General features: G+C 33.4%; 1 protein-coding gene across 14 annotated transcripts in view; it reads right to left on the reverse strand.

Annotated features, from left to right (window-relative positions):
* LOC106790433 (disintegrin and metalloproteinase domain-containing protein 11) overlaps positions 1 to 13,026 on the reverse strand; it is a 74,983-nt gene that overhangs the window by 20,661 nt on the left and 41,296 nt on the right. For 12 of the 14 annotated variants that reach the window (XM_014755308.1, XM_014755318.1, XM_014755315.1 and 9 more), the window contains 16 exons: positions 9,887 to 10,035; positions 9,537 to 9,593; positions 9,315 to 9,394; positions 9,031 to 9,100; positions 8,746 to 8,892; positions 7,185 to 7,382; positions 6,748 to 6,822; positions 6,282 to 6,454; positions 5,979 to 6,148; positions 5,571 to 5,734; positions 4,986 to 5,153; positions 2,679 to 2,983; positions 2,251 to 2,370; positions 2,082 to 2,163; positions 1,384 to 1,479; positions 1,060 to 1,225 (listed from right to left, as the gene is read on the reverse strand). In XM_014755308.1, the coding sequence (XP_014610794.1) occupies positions 1,060 to 1,225; positions 1,384 to 1,479; positions 2,082 to 2,163; positions 2,251 to 2,370; positions 2,679 to 2,983; positions 4,986 to 5,153; positions 5,571 to 5,734; positions 5,979 to 6,148; positions 6,282 to 6,454; positions 6,748 to 6,822; positions 7,185 to 7,382; positions 8,746 to 8,892; positions 9,031 to 9,100; positions 9,315 to 9,394; positions 9,537 to 9,593; positions 9,887 to 10,035 (2,220 nt within the window). The remainder of the gene's footprint in view (positions 1 to 1,059; positions 1,226 to 1,383; positions 1,480 to 2,081; positions 2,164 to 2,250; positions 2,371 to 2,678; positions 2,984 to 4,985; positions 5,154 to 5,570; positions 5,735 to 5,978; positions 6,149 to 6,281; positions 6,455 to 6,747; positions 6,823 to 7,184; positions 7,383 to 8,745; positions 8,893 to 9,030; positions 9,101 to 9,314; positions 9,395 to 9,536; positions 9,594 to 9,886; positions 10,036 to 13,026) is intronic. The other 2 variants (XM_014755309.1, XM_014755321.1) reach the window with 1 other exon arrangement.

A 13,026-nucleotide genomic window follows, 5' to 3' on the forward strand; every position in this document is an offset into this window, starting at 1 on the left:
GCTGCTGGAGACGAAGAAGAAGAAGAAGAAGAAGGGCTCCTAGCAGTAATCGGATATATTTGATTGAATGTAGTTTTATCATTTTGTTAAAAAAAAAAAAAAAAAACCACGTCGTACCATTCGTAAGAGAAAAAGAATGAGATGATTTTTATGACAAATTTTCCTCTAGGAAAGATTTTTCTTGTGAACTATTTGAATATTATTATTCGACGCTGTCTGTATTAAACTATTTCTTTTCTTTCTTTAACCGAGTTCTATAGATATTTTTTCTATTCGTTACATTAAATTTCTTTTCAGATAGAAAATGAATGATAACGAATTATTTTTTCATTCTGTTTTAAATTTTTTCAAAGTTTGATATCTGTCTCAATTAAATTATATTAATAATTAAAACAAAATTATAACATTTAAACGATGTTATTTCTCTTAAATTTTGAAAAGAAAATAATAAGTTGCCGTTAAACGTTGCCTATCGTACCTCGATTTCACTATTAAATAATATTATACTTATACGATAATATAATAAGAATATGAAATGATATAAAACATTTGAGATTTGTATTTTGTTTAGTGAAAAATATTGTACTGATCGTAAATACATATAGTAATGTGAATTTAATTGAATAATAGTATAATCATTTATATATTACACATTTCCATATTCTTAATATTTCAATAGTTTATTTAATAAATAAACCTTTCAACTGTGGGATATCAAAGCATCGAGACATTCAACGATCAAACTTTATTTTATTTTAATTCATTCACAATTCAACTTGTCTCCCTATTATTATACTTTGAAAAAAAAGTTCAAAAACATTAAATATTTTTCTAAGATTTAAATAATAAAACAAAGAAAAGAAAAAAAAAATAAGATAAAAATAAAGTTCTCTCGTCGAATGTGCATCGTGCCGATACGGCTTACGCAAAATAATTTCGGTTTTAGATTGACAATGGAGTTAAAAAGTTTTTTAATTAGTTAGGTATAATAGGAGGGGAGGTTGTGATGATGGTGTTGGTTTAGGATGGATGAAATTATTTATCAAAAATATCTCTTACCGTAGGGGGTCTCTTTCTTCCCCATATTAGGAGTTGAGCTACCTACATCCGATGGTTCGGTAGCTGGAATTGTTGCTGGTCCTAAAGTTGGAATGTCTTGCTGTATGGAACAGTCCGTTCCACTCCAGCCAGGGTTACAATAGCACTTATTGGTATTTGTGCATACCTACAAATCACAAAAATAACAAACTAATATTTTCTACAGAAGTAATTTATAAAAAGAAAAACGAAGATAAACTTCGTTGATCGTTTTTATCAATTTTTGTCGTATCAAAATTATAAATAAATCACATTTTGTAATTAAATGAAAGAATAATAACTTACGCCATTTCCTGAGCATTCGTTGTTATTGTGATTACTGGGACATTTGTCTTGACTTAAGTGAAGGAAAAGGCTCATACAGGTTTGATTTACACAGATCTATAACCATAAATCAAAAACGATATCGTCAATATTAATTATCTTTTCGTTTGAATTCAACAAGTTTATATAATATTTCAAATCGATTATGCAATCAATCATCTCAATAGTAAACTTTAACGAAAGATACGCGCGTTCGATGAAAGAAGAATTATTTTTCTTAAAGGTAAGCTTTAATAATAGACACACCCCACCATCTATCCCTTATCCCCATCCCTTGCACGACACTTTTTTTCTATTTTTATTGCAGAGAAAAATGTTTCAAATTGAAGACAAACACGGTTTTGTTAGCACGAGCCCCGTTATCATCAGCTCGTTCATCGTCAAGTTCAAACATTTTGCATAAATCGATTTACGGTATCGTTCAATTAATCGGACCCTTCATTCCAGCCCCCTTTTATCCTCCGTCCAGTCCCTAACTTCTGTTACTTCTCCTCCCGTTTTCCAAACTTCCCAAGAGACAAAACGGTTTGCCTGGGAAGCTTTCAGAACGTTTCGTTAGGTAGATCGATTAGATTACTTCTTATACAAGAATGAGGGGGGAGGGGGGAAAAGGGTGAATGGTTTCCAATAATGTGATATAAGAAAATCCTATATCTCACCAGATTATCACCGCAAGACGTGCCGTCACGAACCAATCCCCAACTTGGCATGTCGGAACCTTCCACTTTTCCAGTGGTCACTCTGAGTTAAGAAAGAAAAAAAAAATCTTATTAATCGAATCCACACGATATCACGTCAATTTATCTATTTTAGGAAGATATTACTTACTTGCACTGGTGTTCCTGACCCTTCATCGTTATCTTGGTAATGGTAAAAAGTTCATCCATTCCTTCGATAATCGGTTGTTTATACCCATCTTGGCATTGAAGGGATCCGCAACGAATGTTCCTAGACAAATCAATTAAATCCTAACTCACTTCGAAAAAGTTAAAAAATAGGGGTTGTATAAAGAATTCGTTGAAAAATCGAATGACCCGCAAACGATGGGGCAAACGGGGGTGTTTCCAAGGGTGTTTAACGTAATGCGAAAAAATCTGGGCCCGGGAAACTTTGAGAATTAGGGCGAACGTGCAGAAATATTTTGTTTTTTACAAATCTTTTTATCGTGCTACGTTTTTGTTTCGATTTTCCAAGGAAAACCAACAGCATCAGCATCAGCATCATCACCCAGCACCTATAGATAACCGGATACTCACTCCGATTCGCATTTGACGAAATGACCGGAAGCGTCGGTGCCGCAATGCCCGTTGATGGAACCCTTAGAATTGAATTGTTCGAAGCATTGCTTGTCCGATGCGATACTGCTGTAACCCCAAACCTGCTTGCATTGGAGATTCAAAGCCGGACAGATGCCGTTGAAGCAGTAATCCGTATTATCCGAGCACGGGCTTCCGTTTTTCTTATAAACATCCGGTGGACATTGGCCTGTATTTCCGTCACAAATTTCCGGAAGATCGCACTCGTTCGTTGATTCACGGCAAACGATTCCTCGCGCACGTAACTTCGTTAAGTTAATTGATTGATTGGTAGCAAAACAATGAAAGAAGAAAAAGTATATTTATATATATATATATATATAACTTTTGTATCAACGAGGACCAAAAGAAATAAAAAAAAGTCACGAACATCTTTTATTTACGGGGAAAAGTGTTCTAATTTGAAAAAAGTCTCTTTAACAATTATTAAGTAACCCCTTACGAAGAGAGTATTAAAAAATTGATCGAGTAAGAGGTCGAACGTTTTTAGAAAAAAAAAAAAAAAAAAAAAAAAAAGGAGAATGAATTAGAATAAGAGAGACCAATGAAACGAGAATAAATTTTTTTAAAAAAAAAAAAAAAAAAAAGAGAAAGAGGAGAATGTGTGTGTCTGTGTGTATGAGAGAGAGATAGAGGATACGACAATCGATTTCATTTTCAAGCATTTTGCTAGAATACTTTTTTTTCTACTTCTTTTTTTTTCTTTTTCTTTTTTTTTCGAAGTAAGCTTCGAATCCAGGCCAGTGATTTAACGACAACGTTCGATAAATCCGTAATGATGATGATGATGGTCGATCACCATTCGACGATAAAGGTTGTCCTGCTGGTGGTGTTCACCGGGAACAGGGTCACTCGTAAGGTCTCGAGGAAGAGATCGGTAGATGATCATCTACATTGACGACCTCAGTTACCTCGCTAAAATGTAACACATAAGAGAGAGAGAGAGAGAGAGAGAGAGAGACCTACTGACCGAGTAAATGAAGGGTCACAGTGTACTATAGCAGTTGCCTCTTAACACATATGTACGTTGGTGTTGTACCCCTGTCGCACTACTATGTTCCATATTCTACATCTACAATGTACTCTTAGTCCTTCCTATGGGTGTGTGTGTGTGTTGGTACGCGTTGTCAGGTTATAGTCAACTAGGAAGGTTCGGATGGAAGGGTGGTTAGGACGAAGGGTGGTGATGGTGGGACGTTAAAAGCTGTTGATTCTCTACCTAGGGATGTCGATGACGTATATCTAGTAGTATATCTATATTACTATAACTGACCAAACTTTGCATGGTCTTGACATGTTACACGTAACACTGAGGATAACACGGTTATGGTTTATTTCTTTTGAGAAAATCATTGTAAAGAAATAAATTGCATATTTATTATATTCGCGTTAATTATTTTAATTGGTGTCTAAGTTTTTTAGGGGATAATAATAAGAATATTTAATTCTTTATTATTTCGTATCATTGCAGGAAACAAATTATTAACATAAACGATTTTCTGAGAATGATATAACATCCTGTACGTGTTTATGTTAAGTATATTAATCGGTATAAATTTTAATGACTATAATAGTATTAGAAATAATATTATATCCACGACACATAGGCGAGTGATCAAACTTTAGAACTTGTTCAATTTTCTAATAACACAAAAACAGATAGAAATTAGAATTGAATATATTCCTTTTCGATGATTGCATCTATATAACATACGTTAAGTATACTACTAATCGATAAAAGGTTTCTAATGATTTCTAATATCGTTAAAAATAATGCGATAGTTAACGGGTATTGATTGTAGTTTATAGGTAAAAGGTATATTGTTAAATGTTCATTTTCCCTGATTATTTCCGGCTAAAGTTCATTGAATGTCTGAAGATCGATTAACAAACAACGAAGGTAATTTCCTTCAGGTTGGGAAAGCATCGTCGAAGGGAAGAATGACCTTTTCTAACGCACGATAGACAATCACTTTAATCGTTAGGAAGAGCTCGAATTTCGGCTTGAATTTCTGAGTTAATCTCTACTATCGTATACCCCCAAACACATACACACAAACAAAATCGGATAAGTGGTCTTGTAAGATATATATGTATATGCATGCTGTATGTATATATATATATGTGTGTGTGTGTGTGTGGAACATTCCCGTGTTTCCGTATTGGTGTAGTAAGAATGTTAGTTACGGCTTGATAAACCTAAATAGAAACATTATGGTAGTATTAGGATAGATAATCGTTATATACCTTGCAGTTGTTACAACAAGGTCCGGAAGCACATTGGGCCTCACTAGTGAGTTTACAGGTGATCGGATCGCAGCAAGGATCGAGTTCATGACATTCCTCGTGCGATCCGCAATCGCATTGTTCCCCTTCGTCTATTACCCTGTTTCCGCATGTTCTCCTGATTTCTAACTGTGAATTCACGAAGAAAACGTTTGTTCAAAATGGATAGTATTAATGAGACAGAAACTTAGATAATTAGAATTAGGTATATATGTTAATCGTGAACGATTGAAATTTGTGAATGTGTTTAAGATTAACATGGGTTTCTCTTATTGTATGTGTTGTATAGTTCGAAATATTAATGTATGAGAGTTAACTCAAATATATATTATAGAATATTATATTTGGTATGTGTTAACAAGCTATCATGTGAATCTTAAAGTTCTACAATTTCGATCTTTCATTGTAACACATATATACATATATATAGATAGGTAGATAGATAGATAAAAAAAGAGACAATAAAAAAGAAAAAAGAGAAAAAAAAGTGTTAAGATCATCGAGAGATCGAAGTAGTGGTGGGTTGGTTCCACTTGACACGCTTACCTCGTTTGGTTTATTAAAAAGGCAAAGGCCGTGGCCGCTTCTTAAAGCTTTTGTATAATCTGATTTACTACATTCGGAAAACTTGTAGGGCTGAACGTTTTGCAATCCGACGATGGATTGCGCCATGATACATCCGTGCCAATCGTGGCAGCTGCATTCGCTTCCTGCAAATGCTCTTATTAACTCGAGATATATCTATCGATCTCTGACATTTAACTTATTTAAATAACTAACAATTAAATTACAAAGGAGAATAAGATTTGTGTTCATTGTTATTTTGGCTTCGGTATTCGATAAATCCGACTGGTTGGGAGGTGAGGGGCTTCAAATGGGATTGGTAGATTTTATCGCAGGGGAAAATAAAGCAAAATTTTGTTAAAGAAAGAAATCGTTTAAACAAAAACTCACGTCCATCGTCGTGCGCCATTCCAATGTTATGACCAATCATGTGAGCCATCGTACCAGCTAAAAGATGGGGTTCGTATGTATTTAAATCAACGCTGATTCCTAATGATTTTTGAGTGCACACCGTTTGTGGTGCTGCCATTCCTGATTCTCCACCTCTGAAAGTCTCACCCCTGTTAAACAAACGAACGAAATGCAAATTCGACAAATATCGATACCTATTTTTATATTTCGTTATTTATAGCTTTGTAATATTATTTTTTTTCTCTCTTTTTTTTTCTTTTAAGATTATCTTGTCACACTCACGTAAGCAATTGGGTGGTGTCCTGAGCAACATTGTATACCTTCCGAAACATATATTCGCTAAACTGTACCATAGCTTCACCGATATCCATATCTTTAGTGATTTTCGCTTGGTTAGCACCTTGCCAGGTTTCGATGTATACGACGGAAACTCTAGTATTTAATGTACGGAAATACTGAAAGGTTTTGGACAAAAAAAAAAGAAGAAGAAGAAGAAGAAGAAAAAATAAAAGATAAAAGAAAAAAAGAAAAAAAAAAAAGAAAAGGAAAGGGGGAAAAAAACAGATGATGTATTTCGTTTTTTTTTTCCTTGGCTGGATACATACGAAAATATTTAGTTAGATTGTTCTTTTTTTTTTCTTTTTCTTATTGTTAATCGAACGTAGTTTTATTTTTTTTTTTTTTTTGATTTATTAATTTGTCTTTTTTGTTTTTTTTTTCTTTTTTTTTTTGTTTTTTTTTTGCTTACCAAATCCGCGATATTAGCAACTTGGATGGCATCGTGAACAACCTCGGCTCTGGTGCTACCGTTTCTTTTGTCAAACTAAATAATCAACAAATAATGCACATTTGATAAACGCGTCGTATTGATGATATAATAATAATAATAATAATAATATTACCAACCAATTGAACAATATAAATTGATTTATATTTTTATTGTATAAAGATCATCGAGAGAGAGAGAGAGAGATATAAGGGTTGAAAATATCAAAATTCCACCAAAATTTAATGTTATTTTCATTTTACAAAATATTATTTATCATCATCATCATCATGATAATTATTATTATTATTACTATTACTAAATGAAATGAAATTTTGTTTATTCGAAGATTTCTATTATATATCTGAATTGAAGGGATGGTTAAGGGAAGTGCATTATAAAAAATAAAATGAATATACCATAGCCTTATCGATAATGACGGCAGTTTCGATGTATTTGGTTGTTTCACGGACGTCTCTCTTGTACCGATCGGAAGTGTTTTCCGATAGCCACAAAATATGCTTTTGCCTACGGTTACGCCACTCGCTGGTTCCCGAATTAGCGCACCCTTTGTCCGCCTTTGTTCGAGCTTCAAATATAACGTGAGGATGTTTCTGCTAAAAGAGAGGTGGCTACATATAGTTAATATTCAAGACAGATCCTTAATATTAAATGTTTGTTCCAATAGGGTAAGAATAAATTTAGGAAAAGGGATGATAGTTCAACGTATTCTTGGGTGTAATCATAGAAGGAGAAGTTTGGTGTTATACTGATGATGTTGATGCTGATGGTACCCAGCTGGTAATGGTGGTTCAACTGTTGGATGAATAAATGAACAAATGGATGATGGTATTGGATAAAATAGATGTTGTAATAATCCTGCTACCTGCAGGATAATTCTGGTAGAGTTTGATACTGGTTGTAATGGTGGTACTGGTAGTGGTACTGGTGATGGTGGTGGTGGTGGTGGTGGTGAAAAAGGGGGATAGAGAGAGAGAGACGATTATGGTTCGTACAAACGCGAGTTTCGACCGCAAGCTGCGTGACCATTCACGAGAGTACAACGATAAGCCGAGCACGTAATCGTATTACGTTTTCCGTCACTATTATCGGTTCCTTTTGATTCACTGAACGTAATATTACTGATAACAAGTGGTCTACTTAAAAGAGTTACTTTATTAACACGTAAAGTCCCCCCTCCCCCACCCACTTCATCCTACTTATCTTGATTTTCTTTTATTATTATTTTTTTTTTTTTAGATAATTCGTTGCGAAAAATGAATAGACGTTGTTTGTTAAAGTTAAAGAAGGAAAGTAGAAAAGGAATAAGATAAATCTATTGGATAAAATGTGTCTCTATAGTTTTCTTTTCTTTTCTTTTTTTTTTATTCCACGTGGAAAGAGTATAAAGGTAAACTGATACATAGATAGATGGGACATAGATGGGACATAGATGGGACAAGGAATATGGGAAGGGTCGTAGAATGTGTTACTCGTTTGCTAAGTCGCCTTTAGGTTCATGTGTTCGGTTTAACCGAATCCTTTTCTATCCTTCGTTTTGTGTTAACGAAACTGGATCGTGGGTGTTTATGTCGGCTAAGCCCACTACTCTTTATACGTATATAGTATGTGTATATAATAGGCTAGTAGATATGTGTATTGGTTCTATAGAGGAAGAAGAGAATCGTGCAAACACTTCCGTCAAATGGGCAGAAGGATAGAAGAGAAAGTGAGAGAGTATGTGTGTGTGTGTGTGTGTGTTCACATGACATACTCATTTTTCTGTGAATACCTAATACGTTAGCTTGTCTAAACATACACACGCGTATGTATACACACACATATATGTATATATATATATATATATATATATGCGAGTTACGATAACATTTTTATTACCATAAAAATAATTTTTGTAATATTATAGTATGTTAATAAATATAATTTAACAAAAATTCGAAATTTTGAAATGAAACTGACCGACAAATCGCCGCCGTAGAATGGATGAATGACAAAAGTCTCGTTGCCTAAATGTATGACACCGCTGACACCGTTACACGTGTGAAAAGCGGCACTAGCTCCTGGATAATCTCTCACGGTGCCGTGATAATAACAATGTTCTATTTCCTGTTACACAAAATGAAAAATTATTATTCTTTTTTAGACACACACACATCTTATTTTATCGATCATAATTTTATCCAATTAGTGGTATGTATATAACTTAATTATCATCATAGATAGAGGATCCAATTATAATTTTACCTGTTTAGAACTACTTTCCGCACCGTCTTGTAAATAATCTTTTTGTATAAGATTCGGAGCTAAAAGTTGCCTGCAACAATTATTAACGACGTTTGGTGATTCGTTTTAATATTCTTTTTTTTTTTGTTTTTTTTTTTTTTTTTTTTTTTTTTTTTCAATTCATCGCGAATATAAACGCGTTTCTTTTCATATCTAATCGTGATTTATATTTAATTAATTTTTAAATAAATTTTCTTGTTGTTGTTGTTTTTCTTTGGTTATTATATTTAATATTCTCAACTTACGTATTTAATTCTAAATCTAGGCGAAATTTATGATTAAAGGCCTTGATCAGAAGAGACGTCCGATGAAAGTGTCTTCCTATCTGAAGTTTCAAAAGTAATATATACAAGATTAACAAACATACATAGCAAACAGTTTAAACGATTTACCAAAACGTTATAGCTTAGAGAGATAGGTTTAAGTAATTTACGAGGAATAATTAATTCACAACACCGAAAACTTACTCTTAATCTGCCTCTAGAGTTTTGATATCCTCCCTCCCCGTATCCTCTTTGAGGAAACTGAAATAACGAAAAGGGTACAAGATATATATATATATAAGGGACGTCGTTGGTAATTCGTACTTTTCCTCTCGTATTTTTTCCTCAAAGATAAGATAAGATAAGATCAAATAAAATAAGATAAGATAAGATGATACTTTCGGAATTAAAAAAGTTCTTTTGCTTACTTTTATTATTTTCTTTCTTTTTTTTTTTTTTTTTTTCAACGAGCTGTGTCAAAAATATACGCGCACATGTAAAAAAAAAAAAAGAAAAAATGAAAAAGGAATGAAATATAAGGATAATAATTGTACCTTAGTCACGCCGACTTCTCTCGTGGATATCCCCATTTTCTCGTGATGCCGTAACTGTACTGGATAGATGATTTGATAGTAATTGGCGCCGATATTTCGTACTAGCTCTTGGTTTTGTCGATACTCTCGTAGTAATCGTTCGACCTCACCTGAAATCAATTTTCTCCGTTCAATTGTAAGTTCTCCAATTTGCTTCGAGTACCACCACCCACCCACCAACCAACCAACCCACCCATCTACCTACCACTCCGATCTCATCTTTAGCTTTAATGGGATTTTAGTTAAATAGATGGAAATGGTGAGAAGCGTAATTCGTTAGACCAAAGTCCGGTAATCGAATGATGTTATCTTTCTATCTTACAATTAGATACAATAATATTGTTTTCATTTATAATATCATTCAAATAATTGATCTTACAAATTTGTAATCGTCACACCTTATGATACTTTGATTTCTTATAATGGAAACAGGAATACATGATAGACCAATAAGATACATCAAGTATCCATTATCTGATCTTTGACTTTAATGAGCTTTGAAAGGAAGTAATGGGGTTACAGGGTGAAGATTCTAATTCGTGAGAGCAAAGTTCGCTAATGGGAAGAAGGGTGTTATCTTCGAGAATTATATCATTCAAAATAAAACATTTATCTGACAGTCATAATTACCACCACTCTCGGTATATTAATCATTTTATAATATTATATATATATATTTGTTGGGGTAATATTTATGTTATTCTAAATGGAAATGCACGTTGGTCCAATAAAAATGTTCTCTCGATAATTACAAAAATATTTATCTAACCATTCTTAATTACCATCCAGAGTACTTGATTGCAAATGAATTTCTTTTATACATATATATATTTGTTCGAGGGTACTTTATATATATATATATTTTTTTTCTTTTACTGTGGAAAGGGTGAAAATGCTTGATAAGTTGGGTTATACAAGGTAGGCCAATGAGAACTCGCTCGTCGGTCTATCATCTTCGATTAATCGTAGCTTTACGATATTCTCTAATTAAGACGATGGGCATTGTATTAAGTTTACCACGACCGTGGTAAACTGTTGCTGTGAGAGGACGAATGAGTTCGGATTATCAGTCAAGGGTGCACTTAAAATATGTAGTGTCTAGTTTACCCTCTTATCGTCTTTCCGGGCTTACTCGATGTATCCCAACCCATTCAAAATGAAGTACAGGGATAATGTGCTTGTTATATATGTCTGTACGAAACAGAGAAAGAGAGAGAGAGAGAGAGAGAGAGATATCGTTACTCGTACACGCGTGAACATTTCTGTGTGTGTACGTACGAATGTATTTGTATTTGTATGTGTGAGATATATATATATATACAGCAACTTATCGAAATATAAAACGTGTTTTTTCTCTACGTTGACGTTGGTCAAATTAATTAATACTATGCTATGATGGTTTACCCTTAGACAAATATTTCAATTAATTCTCATTGGCCCTTGTGTTCCCCCTTATGTTCGTTTCCCTTTTACGACTATTCCCTTATTCATTCACTCACTACGCGACTAGTTGTTATAATAATTTCTCTCTTCGTTTAAAAGGACCATTTAACTGGTCAAACAAAAGGGGATACATTTTTGTCCTCCCCTTTCTCTCCGTTTTCTCTCGGTTGATTTCTCATTCTTGGAAAAACATTGAAATTAAAATTAAATTATATCTTTCCAGTTTTACGTTTTTCTATAGCATGATAATCATTTTCCTACTGCGAATGCGAATCCTGAACAAATTTGAAAAAAAGAGAGTGAGAGAGAGAGAAGGAAAGTTAATTATCATGCTTAATTATTTCAGATTATACGTTTCAGAAGATTCGAGGAATTTTATCATAAAAAGTTTTAATAAAGTACTATTACTCCTCCTTCCTTCCTTCCTTCCTTCCTTCCAGTTCACGTTTCATTGAGATTTCATACATAGTTCGTAAAGCAAATTCAAGTACACTAGGATTATTAATTTTGCATTTTACTTTTCTTTTAGCTAGAAATCAAAAACGAAAAAAAATAAAACACAAGAACACGAAAAGAAGGAATCAAAATTCTCGAAATTAGAAAGATTCGAATAAACCGAAAATGTTATTCGTAAGAACCGAACAAGTTGTTGTCGTTTTATTTGATTGATCATTTCAATGCAGATCATTCGATAAAATATATATCTAACGTGTTAGATACTAATGGGGGAACTATTATTTTATCGTTTTTTTAACAATGAAACATCGACGAATCGTATATGCGTATCATAACATTATATTTTAAACGATAAATCAAAATGATTAGAAATAAATGTTGTGTGTGAGCAAGGAGTATTATGTTATAATATAATATAATAGTTCGCATAATTTTAATAGAAATGTCACTTGGCGAATTATATTTTATTTTAGCTCCTTGGAAGTGAATGCATGGGAGGGATGATGGTGGGATAAGGGGTTGAGGTGTGACAAGTCAAACGAACTGGTGTTACGATATTACTAACAGATTAATTTATCCCCCTTCCCTTCCCTTTCTTCCCCCCTTTCTCACCAACATACACACATAACACACATACACAACACACACACAGATTCTTAATTGTCCGCCTCAATATTCCTCTAACAGCCCACGGCAGTTGTTATTGTTAGTTTTACTAAGGCGTTACGAGTATTCAGACCAAATTGCAATTAATTCAGGAAACATGGCAGGTTATTACATTTTGCATCACATGCATTATACGTAACACGTTTAAGATAGAGTACCGAATACAGAGAGAGAAAGAAAAAGAGAGAGAGAGAGGGAGAGAGAGAGAGCATGAAAAAGGTTTTCTTTCTCTTTTATAACGTAACACCCAATTACTCTGTTTTCTATTTCGCTTAGAATTCTTATCGGGCGTATAATTTAATCGGTATACGCGTTGTGTAAAAGCTATTATTAATTATACGCGTCCGTGTCAACAATTATATTATTATTATTTTAAGATTTAACAAACAATTTACCGTATTCCTTTGGTGAAGCTTGTTTTTTTCTTCTTCTCTTTTTTTAAAACAACGCGCAATTAGATTTCCTTGGCCAGTGAATTACGCGTACGCGGTTCCTTTTTTTGTTATTTTACTTTAATTTCGCGTATTTTTTTTTTT

The sequence above is a fragment of the Polistes canadensis genome, unplaced genomic scaffold, assembly GCF_001313835.1.
Source record: "Polistes canadensis isolate GaletaPanama2010 unplaced genomic scaffold, ASM131383v1 scaffold_239, whole genome shotgun sequence".
Classification (NCBI taxonomy): Eukaryota; Metazoa; Arthropoda; class Insecta; order Hymenoptera; family Vespidae; genus Polistes; species Polistes canadensis.